This window comes from Ceratotherium simum, chromosome 29 (genome assembly GCF_057802395.1).
Source record: "Ceratotherium simum simum isolate JZ-2026a chromosome 29, ASM5780239v1, whole genome shotgun sequence".
Classification (NCBI taxonomy): Eukaryota; Metazoa; Chordata; class Mammalia; order Perissodactyla; family Rhinocerotidae; genus Ceratotherium; species Ceratotherium simum.
In genome coordinates this window covers 11,252,464-11,277,470 of record NC_141928.1, presented here as the reverse complement: position 1 = coordinate 11,277,470, position 25,007 = coordinate 11,252,464, and the positions used below count along the sequence as shown (strand labels likewise).

Sequence of the window (25,007 nt, the reverse complement as noted above, 5' to 3'; positions counted from 1 at the left end):
GCTGGCTCCCCACCACGGTGTTCTGCTGCCTCCAATCAAGCACCACGGGACGGAGTCATCACAGGACATAGGGCCCTGCCTGGGCTCCCAGCAGCTGGGGCTGTGAGCAGAGGCCCTCTTCCGACTCCTGGCCATGTCAGGGCCTTGGCCGCCGCCAACAGGACATAGCACCTCATCTAAGGAGGGAAGGAATGTTGCAGTCGTATGCGGAGGCTGCTGCTGGGGATTATGGGTGGGGCCCGAGGAGGAGGCCTCCCTGGCCTGGCCACACAGAACACAACCACAACCACCCCCCAGGCTCTTAGCCCCACCTGGGCAAGTTGGGGGGGTGGTGGTTGGCTAGGGGTCCCCTGCAGAGCCGGGAAGGGGGCCTGGGAGTCTGGAAGAAAGGCCTGCATGGGGCACTGGCCGTGATCTAAGGAATGTGCAGGACCCCGAGGCTGGCTGTCAGCGTTCCCAGCAGGGGAGAACTGCCCCACAGAGGGCCCAGACAAAGCTTCCACCCACAGCCGCCCCCATCCCCACCCTCCTCATCCCCCGGAGCTGGAAGTCCACCCACCCTGGGCTCTAGTCCCCTTGAACAAGTCATCTGATGGCTCCAGGGCTCAGTTTCCTCATCGGTGGGACACTGCTAAGAATATCTACAGTGCACTCACGTGGAGAAACAAATGGATATAAACAACCCCCTTTTAGGATGATTGGTGGTAATAATAACAGCTACAATATACAGACTACTGTGTGTGCTCCTGGCACCGGACTGAGCAGACTCCTGGTATTCCATCTCTCAGTCCTCACACAGTCCTTTGTTGGGTAGGCACTAGTAGTGCCCTCATTTTACAGGTGAGGAAACTGAGGCACAGAGAGGTTAAGTAATCTACCCAAGAGCACACAGCTGTAGGTGGATCATGGCTGTGTTCCTAACCACTGCCCCACACAGTGAGTTCTCAATAAATGTCTCCTCCCTGGGCTCTGTGCCCCAGGCTGGCCTCCTCCATCCACTGTCTGTCCACAAAGCAGCCTAAGTGAGCTTCCCACAATGCAGATCTGACCCTGGCTCTCCCCTGCTTAAAACCCTTCCATGACTCCCCAGTGTTTTCAGGAGGAAGCCAAGATCCTCACCCAGCTTTCAGGGACCTCCCGGAGCTGGGCTCTGGTCCCCCCAGCCTTACCTCCTGCCCCTCCGGCTCCCTGCAAACACCAGCCAGAGTGACCCTCCTCCAGGCCCCCAAAGTGCAGGCCCTTCCTTGTCTTTACATGTCTGATTTGCTCTCCCTAGAGTGCTCTTCTCCTCCTTAAAGATGTCCCCCAGGGGTGCCCTCCTCCAAGCAGTCTTCATGGGTGTCCTTCTCTGTGCTCTGAGAGCTCGCTATGCCAGTTTGTCCTGTGGTTGAAAAGGTCGAGAATGTACCTCGATTTATTTCTTCTGCATCTCCAGCTAAAATCTGGGGTCTGGTAGAAGCCAGGGGCTCAAACGGGTGTCTGAGGACTCAGAGCTGAAATGGAGTGCCTATAGCCCTTCCCCAGAGGGCCCTGGGACTCTCACGGGTGATGGGCTTGGCAGAAAGCCCAAGGGAGCCATGAACTCACTTGGGTCCTGGTGGCTTTGGTGAGAGCTGAGTAGCTATGAGGCGGGGGGTGTTTGTTGATTGAGCCATGAATAGCTGTGTCCCAAGAGCCTGGCGCCCAGGGTGGGCTGGCTGAGCCAGCTAGGGGAGTGGCCATTTGGGGCTCCCAGAGCCCAGCCAGTGTGTCAGGACAAGGAGGCTGGAGGCAGTGACTGAGGCTAGCACCTGCCACTGATCTCACTGGGCTGACTCCTGGGGGCATCAAGTCCTGCTGCCTCCAGTGACCACACCTGGACTCTGGGTATGTGGTATCCCAGGGTGGGATTGAAGGAAAACGGGGAGAGGGAGGGAAACCACTAAATAGAGGTCATCTTATCACATTTGATCCTCACCACCAGGAGGCCGGGTTAGGAGAGTCATCCATTGTACCACTGACGGTCCGAGGCTCAGAGAGGTTATGTAACCTGTTTGAAGTCACCCAGAGTGTGGGGGAACAGGGCTGTAGGAGAAGCAGCATAGAGCAGTGATTTCAATCTGGAGTCAGGTCCAAAGCTGGATCTTACACGTCAGAGCTATGTGACCTTGGACATGTGACTTCACCTCTCTGTTTCTTTATCTGTTTAATAACAGCTCGCACTTAAGACACACTCACTATGCGCTAGGCCCTGTTCTTTAACTCATTTAATCTGCACAACAACCCCACGAGGCAGGAGACCATTTTACAAATGAGGAAACAGAGGCACAGAAGGATTGAGTTGTCCACAGCCTCACAGCTCCTAACCCAGGCTCTGGACACCATTCTCCTCGCCCTGTGCTCTAGCATGTCTGCAAAACGCAGGCTCATTTATCCATCACCTGCCAGGGGCCAGGCAGGCACTGTTTTGGGGATACAGGAGGGAACTGGACAGGGTGCCTGCCTCTCATGGTACCTTCAGTAGAGAAGGGAGACAAAAAAGAAGTAAACACAGATATAATGCTTGAGATGGTAATAGGTGCAATCAAGAAAAATGAACCGCTAGCTAAGAGGACACAGAGTAATGGGAGGTGGGTGGTCAGGGAAGCTTCTTGGAGGAGGTGATGTGTAAGTAATGTAAGGGAATGAACCAAGGGAATAAGCGAGATAAGAGTTTCAGAATAAGAGCACCTCATCTGCAAAGGCCTTGAGGCTGGAGTGGAGTGAGCCCAAGGAAGGAAACGGTGACCAGAGGAGGGGTCGAAGGGAGGGAGTCAGCTCACACAGGCCTTGAAGGCCACGTAAGGACTGTGGAGGTAACAATACCCCCTCCCCATACACAGGTATTATTAAAGAGTGTGATGCATGTGAAACCTGGGATGTAGTAAGTGCTCAATAAAAGGTCTCCATATTTTTTTTTTTTTTTTACTATTGTGGTAAAATACACATAACATAAAATTTACCATTTTAACCAAAGTGTACAATTCAGTGGCATTGAGTACATTCACAATGTTGTGCAACCATCACCACTACCTAATTCCAGAACATTTTCATCACTGCAAAAGAACCCATTAAGCAGTTGCTCCCCATTTCCCCCTCCCTCTAAACCCTGGCATCCACTAATCTGCTTTCTGTCTCTATAGATTTGCCTATTCTGGATATTACTATAAATGGAATCATATAACATGAGGCCTTTTGTGTCTGGCTTCTTTCATTTAGCACAATGTTTTCAAGGTTCATCTACATTGTAGCGTGTGTCAGTACTTCATGTTTTTTTTTAATAATTTTATTTATTTATTTTTCCCCCAAAGCCCCAGTAGATAGTTGTATGTCATAGCTGCACATCCTTCTAGTTGCTGTATGTGGGACGTGGCCTCAGCATGGCCGGAGAAGCGGTGCGTTGGTGCGCACCCGGGATCCGAACCCGGGCCGCCAGTAGTGGAGCGCGCTCACTTAACCGCTAAGCCACAGGGCCGGCCCCAGTACTTCATTTCTTTTGATGGCTGAATAATATTCCATTGTATGGGTATACCACATATACCCATATTTATCCATTCATCAGCTGATGGACATTTGGGTTGGTTCCACCTTGTGGCTATTGTGAATCGTGCTGTGAACATTCATGTACAAGTCTTTGAATACTTGTTCTCAATTTTGGGGGGTATATAACTAAGAGTAGAATGATTGGGTCATGTGGTAATTCTGTGTTTAACTTATTGAGGAACAGCCAAACTGTTTTTCTCAGCAGGCATTAATATTTTTATTATTGTTATGATTGTTAGGCCTATATTTCCTTGTAAGGGCTGCTAACTTCTCAGCCACCTCTAACCGCCACCGCCTAAAGGCTGGGGGGCTGGATTCTGCTCCTGGATTCTGCCCCCCTCCTCGCCCCCGGCCCTCCACCAGCACTGGCCTTGGGCTCATCGGAGCCCCTCTCGCAGGTGTTCGGCGACATGGACCAGGTGCGGATGACCTCGGAGGGCTCCGACTGCCGCTGCAAGTGTATCATGCGGCCGCTGAGCAAGGACGCGTGCGGCCGGGTGCGCAGCGGGCGCGCGCGGGTGGAGGACTTCTACACCGTGGAGACGGTGAGCTCGGGGACCGACTGCCGCTGCTCCTGCACCGCGCCACCCTCCTCGCTCAACCCCTGCGAGAACGAGTGGAAGATGGAGAAACTCAAGAAACAGGCACCCGAGCTCCTCAAGGTAGGCTCCTGGAGTGAGAGTGGGGATGGGAACACCTCCTGGGTGGGTATCCAGCATGGGCTGGGCCAGGCCGTCCTTCCCGTGAAGAGTCCACACACGCTAAGGCAGGCGCTCTTATCCTCCCATTTCACAGATGAGGAAACAGAGGCTCCCTGAGGGGAAGCCACTTCTTGCCCCAGACCATTACACCAGTAAGTGGTGGAGGCAGCATTCTCTGGCTAGTTTACCTGAATATGGCCCCTTATCTATTCCAGTGTCCGGCATTTTACCCAAACCAGTTCATCTCTCAGCACCTCTATAGAGTATTTTAAATTTTAAATTCTGTGGCTTGTATTGCTTTTAATGTTAATAATAACATTTCCGATATGCAAGTACCACCTGCATGCCAGATGTTGTGCTAAGCTCTTTTTACATGTTATTTCTATAAATTCTTAAACCATTCTGTGAAATATGGGATCTTTGTCCTCGTTTTATAGGCAAGAAAACTGATTTTGGAGAATTTAGGTAACTGGCCCAAGCTCTCACTTAACGATTTGTAGCCTCAAGCCTGTACCATACTTTTATGTGACTTTTGTGCCTACCCTCCCCCATAGGCAGATTAGAAAGAAGCACCATCTCTGGGGTCACAGCCCCATGCCAGGGCCCACTGCTGGGACCCATGGCTCAGATAGGCATGTGCCATTTCAGTCCCCACGGCCAGCCAGGCACCTTTCTGCCATTCAGACCGTGCTCTGCTTGGTGCTTGGTGCGCCTGGGGGTGCTGGGATTTGAACCCAGGTCCTGCTGTGTCCAAAGCATGTGTTCTTTTTTTTTTTTTTTTTTTTTTTTAAAGATTTTATTTATTTATTTTTCCCCCAAAGCCCCAGTACATAGTTGTCTGTCATAGCTGCACATCCTTCTAGTTGCTGTATGTGGGACACGGCCTCAGCATGGCTGGAGGAGTGGTGCCTCGGTGCGCACCCGGGATCCAAACCCGGGCCGCCAGCAGCGGAGCGCACGCACTTAACCACTAAGCCACGGGGCCGGCCCCAAAGCATGTGTTCTAAACCACCTTGCTCTCGTGTCTTCCTTTTTGTAAAGGACCAGATTATTTGGTGTCTTTTGAGAGTATCTTTTTCTTTTATAATTTCTTCCGAACATCTGAGTGTCTCTTTTGCCTTTCTGGTATCAAGAACTGTGAAGTCAACTGAGATGTTACCCTACTTGTAAGCTAACAAGCTAGCCTGCCGGCTTCTGGATGCTGGCAGAAGACGCAAGCCAGAGAGACGAAGGACTCAAGTACTCACGGCGGCCAGAGTGTCTGCACTTCCTTGCACTGGTCTCCCAGCTCCAGTTCCCACAGGGTGATGTAGTGAGGGTGGATAACACCTGCACACACACTGGGGTGTTTTTCAACAAAGGAGCCCCAACTTGGAGAATCCAAATCTTTTATAATGGACACCGAGCATGCCCACTCTTTATAATGGACACTGAGCATGCCTTTCTTGCTCCTGGGGGAAATGCTGTCTCTGGTCCAAGGCTGTTCACATACAACAAGATGGCCTGGACAGTCACCGCCTCTGCACGCGAGACACTCAGAAAAGCAAGAGACTCATCAAGAATTGTCTCACGACATTTAGCTAAAAATGTTTTCTTTAAATTTAACTTTAGTTTTATTTTTGTAACAACTAAATGGAAACCAAAACTCCCGAAGTTGGGGGGGTGTTGAATTTTAGGCCAAGTGGCCTCCTGACCCTCGGCAGTCCCTGGACCACACTGTCCCTCTGTGGCCTCCCTCGGGCCCTGCAGACTCCAGGCACTGAGGCCGTAGGCCAGGCTTCAGTTACAGGGACAAAGCAACTTCTGCTTCAGTCCACTTCTCAGTAACTCAATTGTAAGCATACTTGACATCAGCCTACACAAAACCTTTTCATAAACACTGGCTAGCTGAATCTTTGCCACAAGCCTTTGGAGAGGGAACTTATCATCCTAGCTTTTTGTGGGGGAATCTGAGGTCCAGAGGGGGATGGTGACTTGCCTAAGATCACACAGCAAGAAATTGGCACCACTAAGACTTGAACCCAGGAATTCTCTGCTGTGTGCCCTTGCCCACTGGAGGGGTCACTAGGCAATTCTCTCAGCCGGGAGCCCATTGTCCCTTAAGCTTTTTTGGTGCACAGCAGCCATGAGGGTTTTCACTCAGCATTATAGGACTGGAGTGGGGTGGTGGTAGGATTGACCCGGCGGCGGGGGTTGAAGGGGGAAGAGAAGATAGTCTGCCTCATTGACATCCTAAGAGCTGAGGGATGTCCCAGGGCCTGTGGGAACCCAGAGGAAGAGATGACATTAGAACTGGGCTTTGAGGGATGTGTAGGAGTCCCTCAGGCAGAGCCGAATGAGGGCATTCTGGGTGAGAACACGTGGAGTGGGTGTGGCACAGGATGCCTCCCTGCCCTCTCTCTGTTCCAGCCCTGCTAGCTGCCTGTCAGTTCCTCTAACACAATACTTCTCAAACTATCTGTGATGAAAGACCAGTTTTTTAAAAATCTGTCAAGAAACAATACTGTCGTAAAATACTATAAAAATGAATGATTAGAAAAACGAAACAAAAACAGAAATGCAAAATAAAAGTCCAGTCTTCTGTTATCAGAGTCCCCAGATATAAAATTGCCCTGTCAAATGGCTCTAAAAATTTATAAAAGCATACTCTCACTTTTTGTGATTATTTTATCACAGACTAGTAACAAGCAGTGTGGACCAGTACTGGTCTGCAGACCACACTTTGAGTAGTGTGGCTCGAACACACTATGTTCCTTCTTACCCCCAGCTCTTTGCACAAGCTGTTCACTTTGCCTGGAATTTCCTTCTGTCATCTTTGCCTGATTGGTGCTGCTCCTTCAGAGCTCAGCTCATATAAAACTTCCTCCTGGCAGACTTTCCTAATCCTCATCCACTCCCAGACAAGGTCAGGGCCCCGTCATGAATGATCTGGGCTCCTGTGTGTTACCGTCTGTTCTCTGCTCTGGGCACCTGTGTATGACTGTGTTCCTTGACAGCCTGTGAGGGACCATGCAGGCGTGTGTCTGTCTTGCTCGTCACTGTCCTTAGTGTCTGGCCCAGACTAAACATTTGCTGAGGCTTACAGTGGTGGCAGGGGCAGATCAGGGAGGGCTCGAATGCCAGGCTCGGGGGATGAGAAGGCACGCAGGGAAAGTGGGGAGCCATGTCCAGTTATTAGCAGGAGAGAGACCCAGTCACAGCTGTGCTTTGGGAACGCAGTTTTGGTGGCCATAAAGGCAGCAGAGTGAAGCTGGGAGGTTCCAGTTTAGTCCCCTGGAATAGCTGTCGTTATTGCCAATATTCGTGCAGTCCTTGCTGCGTGCCCACTCTGTGCTGAGCCCTGTCCAGACATGGCTGCCCCCACCAGCTGTCTGTTGCCTCGTTTCACAGAGAAGGAAGCTGCAGCACGGACGAGTCTATGTGCATGGTTCTCAAACTGTGCTCCACAGCGCCCTAGGGGTACTGTGCAACCCCTCAGGGCCTGAGCGAGGTTGTAGGGGAGCAGACAAGACTCGAGGTCCTACCCCTGCTTCCATCAGAGCCCTCCCCTCCCTTTTTTTGTTTTAGAGATCAGAGTCTACTCAGAGAAAAGCTCTCTGGCTTCAGACAACTTGAACACCCTGCGACAGTGGGAGTAGAACTGTTTTGGAAGCAGCTGGCCAGGGCCAGATGGGAGCGCTGGCCTGCTCAGGCTCTGAGAAGTGCCGCCGGGCTCGGACTGGGGCCACCAGGCGGGTGGGCGGAGGACCTGCCCTTCCCGAGAAGCCAGGGGAAGCTGATTTCCCAACCGGCCCCTTGTGCCAAGCTTTCCCTGACACTCTTTCTGGCATCTTGGCCATCTGGAGGACAGTGTCATATCCTGATGAGGTGTGACAGACAGGAGAAGGGGAGGGGTGGCTGCAGGGAAGAGCCCAGGGCTGGGCATCTGCCACTGACCTGTTGTGCAAGCTCCTCCCCGTCTCGTGGCCTCAGTTTCCCCATCTGAACACAAGAAGGAGCATTCAAGCATGATAGGAAAGAGGTTTTAGTTTATACCAATCTGGGTTCTGCTCCTGGCTCCACGATTTAACAGCTGGGTGGCCTTGGGCAAGTCACTTCACCTCTCTGAGCTGCAGCTTCCCAGTCTGTAAGAGGAAGATGACAGTCGTCCAGACCTTGTCTTCCGTTGGGGCCCTAGAAGCAGACCCTGAGGCGAGTGACTCATGTGCAGGCGATTTCTTATGAAAGCACTCCCAGGAGAAACGTACCAAAGGGGAGAGGTGAGAGGCGGGAAGGGAAGGAAGTCCAGCAGGGGTGTGGTCTCAGGCTGAGTGCCAGCCTCAGGGGGATGCTGGTGTGGAATAACAGCTCAGTTATCCCCACTGGGGCTAGAGAGCTGGGCTTATAGATGCCCACCCCAGTCAGGCATTGCCGAAGGGCTGCACCAGGGGGACATACACTCCCAGGCACTTTGGGGGACAAAGCGGCTTTTGGAAGAGAGTCTCAGGTGCAGGCTGTTAAAAGGGAGGCACGTGGAAGCCAGAATGGGCACGAGACAGGAGGAGGGATCCCAGGGGATGGGGATGGAACTCCTTCCGTGTCCACTGCCCAGATTGTTGTGAGGGTTAAGTGGAATGGCTCGTGCAAGGCCGTGGCACAGGGCCTGCCACATGGTAAGTGCAAGAGATGGAGTCTGTCACTTTCCTTGTGATTATTAGCAGGCTGGGTCTAGTGGGCGCTGAGGGCCCAAACAGGCTGCTCTGAGGCCCTGGGGTTCTGGGGTCCCGTGGTGGGGCTCCTCTTACACCCTTCGTGCCTTGCCCTGTGCTCTGCCCTTTCCCTGACCGTCTGCCTTCCCTGGCAGCTGCAGTCCATGGTGGATCTCCTGGAGGGCGCCTTGTACAGCATGGACCTGATGAAAGTGCACGCCTACGTCCACAAGGTGGCCTCCCAGATGAACACGCTGGAAGAGGTGAGGGCGGGGCTCAAGCCAGAGGCCAGGCTGGTACAGTGCCCGGGGCCAAGGGCAGTGTCCGAAGGGGCCCGGGCAATGCTGTCTGGACCCTGGTGGCCGTTGAAAGCGGGACTCTAGCAGGGAGCTGAGAGAGGGCAATGCAAGCCACACGTTCAGATTTTGGGGAAGAGGTCTGAATGGGGCTTAAAGGTCTGCAGGAAGCTGGAAGGCTGCGTGGAGAAACTGAGGCACTTGCTGGTTGTATGAAAGGGGTGTAGAGGGGGCTGGAACCCTCAGTTCACCAAGACCAGGACACACACGTTGTGCAACTCCAGGGCCACCATTCACATAAATATCACGTGAGGGGTGCCCCTCTAGGGTGGTGCGGGGCTGGCTGGCCAAGCCCCCTGGGGCCAGGCGTGAGGCAGCGTGGCTGGCCCAGTACCCCCTGCAGTGGAGGCAGAGGGGCTGAGCATCTTCTCCTGGTCAAGGCGAATGTGCTGGAGAGCTAGGCAGGCAGCCGGGACTGCCCCCTGAAGATAGGGACAGAGTTGGGCAAGCGTGGGGGTCCAGGCTGCAGGTTCAAGGTTTGCATCTCTGCTGGCATAGCCTGGCCTCCGCCTGTTTCCTGCATCCGGCCCCCGCTGGGCTGCTGGGAGCCTGCAGACATGCAGCTGCCAGGAGCGGGCGTGGGGGCTTCCTTTCTCAGCTTCCTTTCCAGAGAGAGGGGGCACCTGGCCATCCTGTGCCCCAGGGTGGGAGATTAACCCCTTAGTATCCCCAAAGTTGGGGTCACAGTGGCTTTAATTGTTCAAAAAGCATTTGGTGAGCATCTTCTGTGTGCCAGGCCCATGCCAGCATGGGAGAAAGGTAACAGTTGTTGAGTTTCCACTGTGCACCAGTATTTCCTCTGCACCTGGTCCACGCCAGGCTTTCCTATTGCCAGCTCCACAGTTATCCTCCTTTGAGCCTTCCTCTTGTCATCTCAGGAAATCTTAACTCACTTCATGTAACTATGAGCCAGACGATCTGGAGGGTACGTCTGCTGGGCCTGGAACAAATCAGAAATGATTTCTGCAGCAACAAAGGAATGATTTTTTAATTGTCTTCTGTTTTGCATTATCTGTGCTTTGCTTCTGTTTGCTAAGTGATAACTATGAAAAAAACAAAAAAGCTTTTTGCTAACCCTGGGAGGAGGTGGAGCGACCAGCCACACTCGGGGGGAGCTGGCTCCCTCTGCCCAAGGGAAAAACATCCCAGGGGGTCAGGCAGCAATGTGGGGTCCCAGCTTCCCTCTGCTCTCTTCCCTTACACCAGTGGTTCTCAACCAGGGGCAGTTTTGCTCCCCAGGGGACAGTTGGCAATATCTGGAGACATTTTTGGTTGTCACAACTTGGGGGAGGGGGCGGTGGATGCTATTGGCTTCTTGTGGGTAGAGGCTGGGGATACGGCTACACATCCTACAATGCACAGGACAGCCCCACAACGCACAGCCATCTGAGAAATGTCAGTAGTGCTGAGGTTGAGAAACCTGCCTTATACGGTTTGACTTCCGTCTTCCCTGTGATCTAGTTTAGAGGGCACTGTCTCGTTCCCTAGTCTTTCTGGTCCCCACACTAACTCTCACGTTTAGTTGTGATTATGATAAAGATCTTCATTTTACAGGCAGAGAAACTGAGGCTCAGAGAGGTGAATTCACTAGCTCGAGTTTACCCAGCCAGGAAATAGAGGGCAAGGATTTGAACCCAGCTCTGTCCGATTCCTGCCTTGCTGCCTCTTGGTCCCCGAATCTGTTTATACCCAGGGCTGAACGGACATGAATCACTCTTAGGTTATCTTCTCCTCTGTAAAAATTTCTATCAGGGAAATTCTGAACTCATAATTCTGATGCACCAGGGCTCCACGGGAAAGAGGTGCTTCCTGCATCTGACTCTAGTCTCTCCTGCTTCAGCTGAGAAGTAGACTTAGTTAAAGGAATTCCACACACACCCCAGACCTGCTGGGGCTTTGGGGACCTGAGGCTGATACCTAGTTTCCTGAGTCCTGCCCAGTGGCTGAGGCCATCCAGGGCAACAGCCCAGCGTGGGGATCCCTGGGACAGAGGATCCACAGAGAGGATGGTGGTTCTGAGCAGTCCATCTGTTCCCAGCAGGATTCAGAACCAAGGGTAGATAGGGGGGATGGTGGGGTCACCGGGGGTGCTAAAGCCAGGCAGGGCCCCAGCAAGGAAGAGACAGGCAGGGCAGGAGAACAAGACCGGGAGTAAAGGCCGGGCTCGGTGCTGCGCGAGGAGCCAACACCGCAGGAAGAGAAGTCGGAGACTGGGTGACTGAGAGGGATCAGACTCACCCACAGCAAAACCCCAGAGAGCTGCATTGTTTGAGTATTTTATAAAAAGAAGTTATTTATGTGTTTGTGTATTACTTGTGAAATTAAAAGGTAATTTTAAAGTAGCAAAAGATTGGTAGCGACTTAAATGGTGGATCCATAGGGACTGGCTGAATACCTTATGGCCCGGGCATCCAGTGGCCTACCGTGTAGCCGGTAAACGGAATGGGGAGTGCTATATACACAGAGACGGAAGAGTTCCCAAAGTAGGCTCATGTGAAAAAACAAAGTGTTAAAAAAAAAAAAAAAATAGAAACCCTAACAGTTGTTGGCACTGAGAAACAAAGGTGGGAGGGAGACATTTTTATACCCATTTATACCTTTTTAATTTAGTACTTTGGACATATTATCTATTTTTTCATTCATTCACTTTTTAAATGAAAATTTAATAGGGTTTCTTAGCAGCGTGCTTTATTTCCACCCATGCTCGGTGGTGCCGCCCCCACCCCTACCCCTGTGCCCTGCTTAGGAGACTGGGCAGCAAAGCCTGTTGGCAGAAGCTGGGGTGTCCCCCGCAGGCCGGGGGGGGGCGGCAGTCAGAGGAGGCTAGAGACCTCGGGTCCCGCCCCCACAGAGCATCAAAGCCAACCTGAGCCGGGAGAACGAGGTGGTGAGGGAGAGCATGCGCCACGTCAGCGAGCAGCTGAAGCACTACGAGAACCACTCGGCCATCATGATGAGCATCAAGAAGGAGCTCTCCAGCCTGGGCCTCCAGCTGCTGCAGAAGGACGCAGCCTCAGCCCCTGCCGCCGCCCCGGCCACTGGCCCTGCTAGCAAGGCTCAGGTGAGGCCATGGCTCTGATTGTGGGGCCAGAAGGTGAGTGGGCTTGGGAGCACAGTGTGCCAGGACTTCAGCCCTGAGGGCCAGGTGAATGGGAGTTTGGGGCTGTAGGACAGGGCTGAGGGCTGGCACAGCAGAGAGTCCCTGGCAGGGTGAGGGTTGGGTGCCTGCTGTGCTGTGAGCTGGGGGCGGACGAGGGGTCTGTTCCCTGAGCTGGACATATGGCAGTATTCTCATTCCTGTTTCCAAACTAGTGGGGACAAGGTTGTAGAGATGACCCTCCTGGCCTGGCCCTGCGAGACCAGGTCGGGGGCAGCAAAACATCTTCTATCCTCTCTTGCTATGGCTGGGCCGCTGGCGGGGGCCGGCCTGCTCAGGGGCAGGTGGGCAATGCCATGGGGACCCATACAGACTAATGCCACTTCGTCCAACCCAACCCGGGGTGGAGAATTCCTGCAGCAAGCCCCAACATTCCACGGTCAAACTCCGAGCACAGAGTGAGCAGGGCCACTGGGTTTTGTCACCAGGCAGAGCCACCCACAGCATATAACACACCTCTGTACACATTTGAAAAAGGCCCTCTTCTAGGCAGACAGATTATAGAAAGTCTCTCCCTCTGGGCAGATAAATTAGAAAGAAGAGCCCCCTTGGGTGGACAGATTGTACAAAGGCTCCTTCCTATGATAGACACACACCAGAGTGTGTGGCTTGGCAAATGAAGTGCAGATTAGATTTCACCCCATTCGTGCCCCTTCAGCCAGTCACTGCCTGCAGGACACAGCCCACGCCACTCTCCACAGCGGTGTTGTTTTCGGTGAGCAGAGAGAGGGAGGTGACATTGTGGAATCCCTGCTCTCAAGTTGACTTCCTCAACAGACATTATCTCAGCTCATCCCATAACCACCTGTGAGGAGGGATGGTCACTATCCATTTGGCAGATGAGGAAACGAGAAGGGAGGTCACAGTGGGGAGGGTGGCTGCGCTCGGACTGGAACCCAGGTCTGCGTCACTGCCAAGCCCAGACTCTTCCTCTCCACCTCTCGGCCTCCTGTGCTGCCATGGTGATGATGGGGCCATTTGTGTCTGCAGCTGGAACCGTCTAGATGCTGATAAAACGTGGAGGAAGCCTGGTGCCTTGGCCCATTGCTGGCTTCCTGCTCATTCCGTGCCAGTTCCACAGGCGCGAGTGAATCCTGCTTTGGCAACGGCACAGAATGTCTAGATACTGTACTTGCTGTATCTCCTAAAGATTCTGCCTAACAATGGATAATGTCACAGGCCCTATGTTCTTGTGCCAAGCCAGCATGAGAGGCATTTAAAAGGAAGTAAAATAGCAAAATTCACAAAATGTTAGGAACTGCATGCCCCGGAGGTAGGGTGACCAACCGTCCCAGTTTGCCCCGGACTGAGTGGTTTCCCAGGATGTGGAATTTTCAGTGCTGAAACTCGGAAAGTTCTGGCACCCTGGGATCAGTTGGTCACCCTGCCTAGGGGCCTGAGAACCTCTCCCCTGCCCATACACGAGACCAATGAGTGAAAGAGACAGGAATGGGAAGCTGACCTCGTGATCGGCTACCTCTCAGGGGAGCTGACCACTATAGTCCACCCCCCAGGGGGAGTGCACAGAAGTTGGGAAATGGGACAGCAATCTACACTATCAGGCTGGGCTTCAAGCCTGCAGGGGAGCTAGAGAGCTGAGTGGAGAAACTGAGGCACACCCCAGCCATGGAGGTAGCCACTATGGGAGGAAAGTGGTGACTTCATGAGCACCTGGGCTGTCAGGCCTGGAGCAACATGACCATCCCCAGCCCCCGCATGCTGAGCCTCCATGACCCCCTGTAATAGCCCTTCTACTATCCCCCAAGTCTGAGACTTCCCTTGTCTCCCAGGACACAGCTGGAGGGAAAGGCAAAGACGCCCACAAATATGGCAGCGTGCAGAAGAGCTTTGTAGACAGGGGCCTCCCAAAACCTCCTAAGGAGAAGCTGCTGAAGGCGGAGAGGCTGAGGAAGGAAGGCAGCAAGAGCAGATTCCCCCAGCCCACAGGCAAGCCCAGGGCCCTGGCCCAGCAGCAGGCTGTGGTCAGAGGCATCACCTACTACAAGGCGGGCAGGAAGGAGGCGACAGAGGCCGTGGCTGGTGAGTTGGAGGGGGGATTGGAACCTTGGGGAGTGGGGGCTTGCTGATGGATGGCCATACCCCAAGGACCCCCTGCAGAGATCCAGGGTTTTCTCTACAGTCAGACTGCCCCAGACTTCAGCTCCACTGATCACCTGTTAGTGCTCTTTGCACATCCACTCAATGGGCTAATACCCCCTCATGGGCTTGCTGGGGATGCAATGACATAACCGACACAAAGGGCCACTCAGTTCCTTTCCAGTATTTATGACTGTCGCCGCCCTCACTGGACTTTCCCTTCTTCATTCAAAGATATGCTGAAGGTCCACTATGCACTTGCTGTATCTCCCAGAGGTTCTGCCTAACACAGAGCTCACAGTCTTTTTTCACAGGGAAAAAACATACCCATGACCAGGCAGCTGCCCCAGGGGTTGGGGAGGGAGGCGGGTGGAGAACGCAGGGGCCGAATCCTTGGAATGGGTGGCCTCTCCAGCACCTCCCACTTCTTATCTCCCCGCAGAAGAGCCCGCAGACTCCTGTGTTTTCCCTGCAGCTCCCTGCCAGATCAGAGTGAAGGGCCACAAGTAATTAACTGAGAGCAAGAGACAAAAGTTCCAAGAGTACCCAAATTTCTGAGCCATCCCCACTGGTGTGGCTCCTGATTCCTCCTCTGAGACCCTCCCCAGATGTCTGCTCCCCTCTGATGTCCCGGAGAGGTGTCCCAAGCCTGCTCCCCCTTCTGGGTCCTGCTGATCGCCTCCTCCAGTGAGACCCCTCTGCCCGGCCTGTGTCCAAGGGGGCTGGGAAGTGGAACTGTGAGAGACCAGTCTTCCTCAAGAGCCCCCTAGTTTCTTGGTCTCTCAGGGCTCAGGGGCCTCTTCCCCAAGGCCTTGGTGCCAGCTGCTGGCCCTGATCCCTGCCAGCTTAGCCTGGCTTCTGCACAAACCCTCTGACCCCTGGCCAGGGCACTGCCCAAGAACAGCTGCGGGCATCTGCCTCTGCCAGCAAGGCCCGTGGGAACAAGCCCCCTGCCCTGGCAGGCTGCCCAGGCCAGGCCTTTTTGAGGCTGTCCGACCAGAGCGTCTGCCCCCACCCCACAGGGACCCGGACTCCTGGGGCTGCCTCACAGCAGGGCCTGGGGAACCCCTGTGCAAATGGGAAGCCCAGCCAGGAGAGGAAAGGAAGAGGTCGGGTAACAGCCCTCAGTCGAGGGGTCTCAGGGCATCCCCCGGGGACCACCGTCACAGTAACAAGAGCACCGTGCCTTTGTCCCTGGCATCGCTGTTTTCTGAGTACTTTCACACACGCTGTCACCCTTGATCCAGGTGAGGAAACAAGTTCAGAGAGGTGAAGCGACTGGCTCCAGGTTCACAGCGAGTTGGTGGCAGAGGGGACTGGAAACCAGGTCAGCGGGCTGCAGAGCCTGCCTTAGACCCCTTTACGGCTCTGTCTCTGGAGCTGAGGAGTCTTTGTCCCCCGGCTGTGTGGTGTTTAGTCTTCCTGCTTTCCCTACCCGGATCCCACCCAGACCCTATCCATGCCAGCCCAGAGAAGTGTGGGGGTCAGGGATGGCCTAGAGATGGCCCCAAACCACGTCCCACAGGAATGTGGGAAAAAGTCCTGTCAACAAAGCCCCTGCCAGCAGGGATGGGAGAAGAGGGGGAGGGGGTGCCAAGAATTCCAAGAGATGTGAGTGTGAGGGGACAGAGAGAGACAGAGCCCTGGGTCCAGCTGGCTGTGCCCGCCCCTCCTGGCCTGAGGTGGCAAATCTTGGGTGAGAGAAACTAGAGGGTGGGCTCCAGGAGGGTGGACTAGGAGAAAGTCTGTCCAATGGGAGCAAGGGGTTCTGCCTCCTGGAACTGAATCTAGGAAATGAAAGAATTGGTACAAAGTATTTGACGCTTAGGAGGGGAAGGCGTCTCGTTTTTGGCACCTCATGTTTGTCGGGATCTGGGCACATGTTTTATGTACATTTTCCTCTAATCAACACAATAGGCTGACGGGGTGGCCTCATGACTCTCGGTTCGCAGAGGGGAGGCTGAGGCCCACTAAGACAGGGGACTTGGGAGCTTTGGAGCCAGTCTGCTGACCACGAAGCCCTCCCTACCTCCCAGAGCTGGGAGCCCTGGGGGCCTGGGGAGGACCCTGGGCAGCAGTAAGTACTGCTAGGATGTGAGCCTCAGTCTTCTCTCTGCAGACAATGCCCTCAAGGGCACTTCCTGGCTGGAACAGCTGCCGCCCAGAGTGGAGGGCAGGCCACCAGAGCCCAACTCGGCGGAGCACGACGAGGCTGGGCCTAGGGCCTCAGAGGGAGCAGACCTGGCCCCTGGCACCCCCGCCTCGGACCCCACCCCCACCCCCACTCCCACCACCAGCCCCATGTCCACCGAGCCACCTTCACGCCCAGAAGTCCCCAGCCAAGGTGAGTAAGCCTCAGTGGTCAGCAAACTATAGCCCGCGGGCCAGATCCAGCCTGCAGCCGGTTTTTGTACAGCCCTCAAGCTAAGAACGGTTTTTACATTTTTAAAGGGTTGTAAAAAGAAAAAACGAATCTGGGACAGAAGTATGTGGTCTCGAAAGCCTAAAATATTTACTCTCTGATCCTTTACAGAAAAAGTTTGACGACATTTAGAGTCAAACAGGTAGTGTTTTCAACAAATTCTTCTGAAAATGTCACCTAGAATCCCATCATCAAGTCTAGCAACTATTTTTACTTCTTTCTTTCTTCTGTCCGATCTTTGGCCCTGTTTGTCTGTCTGTGTTTGTGGTTTTGGCTTGTGTCTTTTAGTAGACATCTTCCTCATTAAGTCATGGAGCCCATCCTTCTGGAAGGATCTTGGCTACCTGTGATAACAAACCTTAAAACCATTCCCTACTTTGATCCACGTGCATTCATTCCATTTCTAGGAATCGTTCCTAAAGGATCAATCAGCAAGTGGAAAACAGCTGCGGCTTAACTGGTTTCCTCACAGGCTATTTCTAATGTCAGAACACTGGAAATAATGTAAAGGGCTAGCACCGGGTGGACTAGTCAAATCCATTCAAGGGCATAGCTGCCTGGTGGCATGGCAGAACCTTGAAATCACACCATTAAAAGGCCACTTAATGATGTGAGAAATTGCTCAGTGGAGGGAAAAAACAGGATACCTAAAACTCTATATTCAGAAGAATCATGGTTTTTAAAAGTATGTCTGCATGACTATACATGCAAAGAAGAAAAGGAAATACAGCATGCTTCAAAATTCTTTGGAAAATGGAATTTTGAATGATTTTTACTTTTTCCATACTCCTTTTCTGAATGTTCTGTGTTTTCTATAATGATCAGACTTTGCTTTGATTATGAGGAAAGAAAAAAAAAAGGCTGCAAACAGAACATCAGGAAGGATTTAAGTTAGACCCAGAGAACGTTCCCAGGGTTATCGCTCTGGCTCGGGGCCTGTGGGTCTGCGTACCAAATGCTTCGCTCCTCCCTCCCTGCAGGCAGAGAGGGGAGCTGCGAGGGCACCCTCCGGGCCGTGGACCCCCCTGTGAGGCACCACAGCTACGGACGCCACGAGGGAGCCTGGATGAAGGACCCCGCCGCAAAGGATGACAGGATCTATGTCACCAACTACTACTACGGAAACAACCTGGTGGAATTCCGCAACCTGGAAAACTTCAAGCAAGGTCGGGGACACCAGAGATGGGAAGGGGGCAGGGTGGGGGCAGCCTGGGGAGGGTTCCCCAGGGACACTTGGCCCGCCTTGCCTTGTGGTTTCCTGCAGTCTAGACATCCCCAGCCAGGCCTAGCTCCAAATGGTCAGCCACCCCAAGGAGGGGAATCTGAGGGCACCCCTGTGTGCTGGCCAGGACCTTGCCAGGAGCTGACTGCAGCAGCCAACAAGATGGATATGGTGCTGCCCTCGTGAGTGTAACTTGCTGTTGGGGGGAATAAGGCTTGGTTTCCACTTGTTGAGTCCTTTTCTGTGCTAATCACCCGTGTGCATCAGCTCGTGGTACCTTACGACTCCACAAGGTGGGGGTTATCACCCTGTTTACAGGTGAGCAGGCCCCCAGGCCTTTGAGGAGCTGCAGGTCTGGGCAAGGGCCAGGATGGGGCTCTCAGCACAGGGAAGGGCAGAATTTTGGTTATCAGATCTGGGACATGCTGGGGGAAGGGGTCATTTCGACATGACCCTTCTCCAGAAACACACAGTCTAATGTGGGAGGCAAAAGCTTAGAAAAACGAGCTCAGTATAGCATTAGAAGGAGAGCTCAGGGGGCTGTAGGAACCGAGCCTGGAGATCAGAGAAGACTTCTCAGAGGAGGTGATCCCAGGAAGAAGGGCAGGAGTAAGCCATGCACGAGGGAAAGGTGTTCCAGGCAGAAGGCCCAGCGTGTGCAAAGGCCTGGCAATGAGAGGAAGCACGGTGGCATAGAAGGGAGGTGGGGGGAGTGTGATGAGAGAGTAGGCTGAGGCAGAAGAAAGAGTTTGGACTTACCCTGAGAGCTGTGGTGTCCCAGGGTATGGCCTGGAACAGCCAGAGTCTTTCCACTGCTGGGCCAAAACTGAACTGGTCAGGGCCGGCACCGTGGCTTAGCGGTTAAGTGCGTGCGCTCTGCTACTGGCGGCCCGGGTTCAGATCCAGGTGCACACTGACGCACCGCTTCTCTGGCCATGCTGAGGCCGCGTCCCACATACAGCAACTAGAAGGATGTGCAACTATGACATACAGCTATCTACTGGGGCTTTGGGGGTAAGAAAAAGGAGGAGGATTGGCAATAGACATTAGCTCAGAGCTGGTCTTCCTCAGCAAAAAGAGGAGGATTAGCACGGATGTTAGCTCAGGGCTGATCTTCCTCACAAAAAAAAAAATTGACCTGGTCATTGCCTCCAGCAGCTCACAGGCTGGTGTGGAGGAAGCCAATGAAAAGTGCCAAGACAAAGGCTTATGGGAGACCAGAGGATTGGCTCCTCTCAAGACTGGGGAGGTCAGGGAAGGCTTCTTGGAGGAGGTAACGTTGGCCTAGGGCTCTGAAAGATGAAGAGGCATTCCCTAGGCAGGTAGGATGGGGAATGGCAGTCCAGACAGAAGGAACAGCATGGGCAAAGGCCCTGAGACAAAGCACAGGGGCTGGCATCAGCCTGGGTCTAAATCCTGGCTGTGCCGTTTCCATAACTAGGTGACCTTGAACCCTCTGAGCCTGTTTCCACCTTGGTAAATGGGGATGATAAGAGTACCTCCTTTGTGATGTGACAAGATGGCGGGCCCTGCTCCAGGTGCATAGTACACTCAGTGTCTGCTGCTTGCTGGGCCACTCGAGAGCTGTGCTTGGCCTCGCCGGTCCCCGGGGTGGGCTGGGGTTTGTCCGGGAGGCTCGGGCGTGACCCTCCGCCCTCGCCCCTCAGGCCGCTGGAGTAACATGTACAAGCTGCCCTACAACTGGATCGGCACGGGCCACGTGGTGTACCAGGGCGCCTTCTACTACAACCGCGCCTTCACCAAGAACATCATCAAGTACGACCTGCGGCAGCGCTTCGTGGCGTCCTGGGCGCTGCTGCCTGACGTGGTGTACGAGGACACCACGCCCTGGAAGTGGCGCGGCCACTCGGACATCGACTTCGCCGTGGACGAGAGCGGCCTGTGGGTCATCTACCCCGCTGTGGATGACCGCGACGAGGCCCAGCCCGAGGTGATCGTGCTGAGCCGCCTGGACCCCGGCGACCTCTCCGTGCACCGCGAGACCACGTGGAAGACACGGCTGCGGCGGAACTCCTACGGGAACTGCTTCCTGGTGTGCGGCATCCTGTACGCCGTGGACACCTACAACCAGCGGGAGGGCCAGGTGGCCTACGCCTTCGACACCCACACGGGCACCGACGCCCGCCCGCAGCTGCCCTTCCTCAACGAGCACGCCTACACCACCCAGATCGACTACAACCCCAAGGAGCGCGTGCTGTACGCCTGGGACAACGGCCACCAGCTCACCTACACCCTCCACTTCGTGCTCTGAGCTGGGACCTGCGCTCGCAGGAGGGGAGTGGTAGTGGACATGGGGCTCCTCATGGCGACTCCCGAGAGGGACTCTGTCAGCAAATATTTATTGGGGGCCAGGCCCAGGGCTCGGTGCTGGGCATGTGGCTGCCAGGATAGAGCTTCCTCAGCACCCAGGGAATGATAATCGCTTCCACTTGCAGGGCACTGTGCCCAGAGCTTCACGTGCACTAACCCACTTAATCCTCCCACCACCACCCTTGGAGGTAGAGATAGTTAAGCCCATTCGACAGACGAGGAGACTGAGGCTCAGAGAAACGACATCCCTTGCCCAAATAGTCTCAGTTAGGATCAGGCAGGCCATGCTGTTTTGCAGATGAGGAGATTGACCAGGCTCTCCCCTTCCCTCTCCCCTTGATTCTCTTGTTCTCTCAACTCTGTCTCCCTTCCTGGGGCTACTCAAAACCCTAAGCTTTCAGGCCCAATGTGCTAGTGTTGGGTGCAGGCCCAGCTCTGCACACCACGCCAGGCCCCCGTTCTGGCTGAGCTGTCGGTGGCCCCTGGCTTTGGGCCACTTGATTAATGTCCGTGCTCCTTGCCTTTGGCCAGCACCCCCACCCCACCCCACCTGCTGTTGGACCACATTCCAAACCTCCACGGTCACCCAACCACTGAGAAGAAGCCACACCCTGAGAAAAAATACTGGCCCCCCGTTCCAAGGCGCCCTCCCTCTGTGCTCATTTTCATATTCTCTTATTCTTCATCAGTGCCGTCATTTGTTTCCGCAGCAGCAGCTGAGAAGGCTACAGGCAGCTGCCTGCCAGCAGCAGCTCTGCCAGGGTGGGCGCTGGCCAGGCCCTAAGGCTCCCTCACCACCCAGAAATGCTGGCTTTGGCCACGCACCCAGGCCACGGGACCTCTCCCCGGTCCCTCCCAGAGCCTTTGGGCCTGGGGTCCACCTCGTGCTTTCTCTCTGGGCCTTTGAACCCACAACCTATACACACTCAGGGATACTTCCAGGTCTGCTATGAGCGAGGCCCTCGGCCCAAGGTCAGGGTGCTGCCAGGATAAAACAGGTTCCCTCTTCCTTTTTGGTCCCGACCTGGTCATTTGGGAGGCTGGCCCGGCAGCCTGGGGGTCTGGGGAAGGCTGAGATATCTGAGCAGTCGCGGCCAGGAGAAGCACTGGACCTTCTGGTTGCAGAGAAGAGCCGGAGGGTGGAAGCTGGGAGGCAAGGAGTGTAGGGGCGTGGTCTGTGGACCGGACTGTTCCTGGCTTCAGAGAGGTGGGTGCCAGGGCTGCCCCGAGTCCAGGACTTGGGGCTGAGGATGCACAGGTGGGCCACCTCACCTGGTGCTGCTGATGGCTTCCCAGAGCCACAGGCTCAGGCAGTCCAGAGGACAGGACCTTCCAGCCTGGCCTCATCTGCTTTGGACAGTATTTTTAGAGCTGGAAAGAAGTTCTCCAGTCCAACTCCCTGTTTCACCAAAGAAGAAATAGGCCCAGAAAGGTTTAGAGGGTGGCTCGGGGCCACACTGGGAACAGGACGCAGCTGGTCTCCTTCCAGAAGGGCTTCCTCTGTATCCTTTATTCTCCCAGCTGAGAGGCAGCTCTGCCTGGGAAGGCAGTAGACTACCAGTGCCCAAGCCATCGCAGCTCCTTTGAAGGGTATTTGCTGATCCGTATACAAACCCTGGACACTCCCCTCATCCTGCCCCCAACGCCAGCTCCTGGGATATCGGTATATCTGAACACCCGGCTGCACACCGAGAGCGTAAGGAAACGCATTTGTGCAGACTACATTTCTTTTAGGCGTCGTCAGGTGCTGTTTAAGCTGTAACTCACCCCTGAAATAAAGGGGAATGATGACACCCCAGCCAAGCCAGGCTTGACTCATGGTGGTGGACACATCCAGCCTCCCCCACCCAGCCGGCGGCCGCGGGCTCCGCTTACAGCCTCTTCAGGGGGCTGCGAGGCCCCGCGTTTCCCCAGGCCCTGGGTGTGGGTTTTACAAGACTGTCTTTCGTGATATCACAGCCCAACCATGCGAGGAGTGTGCAGGCCCCTCTTTCTCCACGAGTCTCAGAAAAGGGAAAGTTAGGATGGGCTGCTTTTGAAAAATTAAAGGACAACGAAAATTGGTTTTCTGGGGGAGATGGTGTTGGCTGCAGCCGCCAAACATTCACCAAGCTCCTGCTTTCATGCCCTTGTACATGGGTGGTGTGGTGGGTAGGGTATTTTCCTCATTTTACAGAGTCGAACTGGGGCCCAGAGAAGTTAAGTCACTTGTCACGTGGACAGTTAAGCGGAGAGCCAAGTTTCAGAATCAGGTAACATAGCCATCGGTGGTTGACCATCAAGACTGTGCTACGCGTGCCGCGTGCATATCCTTGCACCTTCCCAACAGTGGCAGGTAGCTACCTGGATGTGCCCATTCTACGGATGAGGAAACTGAGGTGAAGGGACTTACCCAAGGTCACACAGCAGCTTAGTCTGTGCCAGAGTCAGGGTTTCAGGGCTGCTCAGGATCTGTTCTTTGCCAGCTGTGTGCACCTCCAGGGGCAGCTCCAGAAACAGTGGCTGTTGCTTTTATCCAGTGTGGCCAGGTCGCAAACCACATCCACGTAGAAGACCCACGAATGAGTCAGCTTGTCAAGAGCCTTGAATGCTAGGCCCAGGGGTGACTGCCTCCAGTCACATTTGAAACAAAGTTGAGTGTAAATTAATAGAAATAAGAAAATTCTAAGACAATTGGATTTTGTCCTGTCAGTGGAAGGGTTTTTGTGAGGGAACTGGAGCCAGCCTACGAGTGCAAACCTGTGAGCGCTAAAGGAAATCTGAGCCCCCTCAGCTTGTTTATACCCGCCTTGGGCTTTGTTACATTGGCAACAGGTACTTCAAACCAGGACGGGCCTGGACGGGGAGGGCCGGCGTGTCCTCCTGACCTCGGCAGAGAAGGCACAGGCGCTGTCTCTGGTGTTTCTGAACGACGTGACCCATGAAGGGGCTTTGCCTGCCGCCTTTAGGCCTCCCTAGAGATTTCCAGGTCTTACAGTGAATCTGCTCTGTCTGGCAGGAAAGGAAGGGGCCCCTGCCTTCGGGGCAGCCCTAAAGGTAAGGCCTGGGGGTTTTCCTAGGAATGATTTGAGGGCTCCTGAAAGCCCGCGTGTTCCAAAGCATCTTTTGCCCCGTGACAGCTTTGGAAACCACTCTGGTGACAGGAGGTCACAGAAGTGGATGGCTGTCAGGGAGCGCTGGATAGGAGTTGGGGAGTCCTGGGTTGGAATCTGGCTCTGCCTCTTACGTGCTGCGCACTTGGGCAAGGTAGGGACTGACGGGGGACAGGTGTCAACTCCCTCTTACGACTGAGGACCTGCAGCTTAGTGAGGACAAAGGGCAGCCGAGGGCCTAAGCAGCACCCTCCTAGAGCTAGAAGGCACCTTTGCATACATTATCACTAATCCACCCAGGAACCCCCAAGGTCAGTGTTATTTTTCCCCATTACAGGTGATGAACCTCAAGTTCTGAGAGGTTAAGCAAACTGCTCAGGGTCACCCATCTAACGAGTAGTAGAGTCAAGATTTGAACCAGATCTGTTTTTATACCAAAGCCCCAAACTAACTGTAGTTAGGAACCTTGTAACTAGTCATGTTTTCTTCTTTGCTTTGGCCACTGGGAAGCTCAAAGTGAAATTTGAGATAATTTTTAACAGTCATACTGAGTCTCCTACTGGACTCTGGCTTCATTCTATCTGTCTGCTTTTGCTTTTACCTTGATTTCTTTATTTTTATTCTACTGTATTTTATATATTTTTGTAAGTTGCCACAAGACCTTTTTTTGCAGTGAGGTGACATATACCTAAATAAATACATGATCAAAAGCTTGATTTAAAAGTTGACTAATTGCTCTGTCTGCATCCTTATCATAACACAGACATTTAATAACTTTTTAAAAAATACTTCGTTTGTTATGAAAATTGACCTTGTCTCTATACTGTTGCTGGAAACTGATGTGACTAATGAACTAGGGAGAAGAGTCCAACTCAGGCTGAAAACCAGGCCCCTCCTGGTGGAGAGGAGAAGCGAGTCGTTCCCAAAGATGTTCAGCCCCTTTCCCCACCTCCTTGTGCCAACTGTAGAGAGAGAACGGCTGCTGACACTCGCTCCTGGATCAGAGAATGGGGCAGAGGGAGAGGTAAAAACAAAAAGAAACGCTTTTCTGGGAAAAAGAGAGTATCACAGAATCGGGGAGGGGGCGCTGAGCATCACTTGGTCCACGTTTCCCAAACTTGAGTCATTCACTTACGGATCTTCTCCGTGATTTTTGCCACCTCCCTTTACCATCGTCAGCATGGTTTACTCTTTCTCTTTCAGATGATCTCATTCTTTTTACCAAAATAACTTTGTTTCAAAGGGAAGCTTTATAAGCTGTTAGCAAAAACGAAAACAAAAAATTTTTTTAATTTTTTTAAAGGAGAAATATTCCAATAGTAAAAAGAAAGCCAGTGACCACAGATACAAGGTGACCGAGACGTGACCCTGAAAACAAGC

At 53.7% G+C, this 25,007-nt stretch overlaps 1 protein-coding gene across 3 annotated transcripts in view; it reads left to right on the top strand.

Annotated features, from left to right (window-relative positions):
- OLFML2A (olfactomedin like 2A) overlaps window positions 1-24,355 on the top strand; it is a 30,136-nt gene extending 5,781 nt beyond the window's left edge. For 2 of the 3 annotated variants that reach the window (XM_087419102.1, XM_087419101.1), the window contains exons 2-9: window positions 3,960-4,223; window positions 9,106-9,213; window positions 12,158-12,367; window positions 14,254-14,503; window positions 15,583-15,807; window positions 16,680-16,904; window positions 17,963-18,148; window positions 19,872-24,355. In XM_087419102.1, coding sequence (XP_087275228.1) covers window positions 3,972-4,223; window positions 9,106-9,213; window positions 12,158-12,367; window positions 14,254-14,503; window positions 15,583-15,807; window positions 16,680-16,904; window positions 17,963-18,148; window positions 19,872-20,476 — 2,061 coding nt within the window. In that variant the 5' untranslated portion in view covers window positions 3,960-3,971 and the 3' untranslated portion in view covers window positions 20,477-24,355. The remainder of the gene's footprint in view (window positions 1-3,959; window positions 4,224-9,105; window positions 9,214-12,157; window positions 12,368-14,253; window positions 14,504-15,582; window positions 15,808-16,679; window positions 16,905-17,962; window positions 18,149-19,871) is intronic. The other variant, XM_004423438.3, reaches the window with a different exon arrangement.
- Window positions 24,356-25,007: the final 652 nt, after the last annotated feature.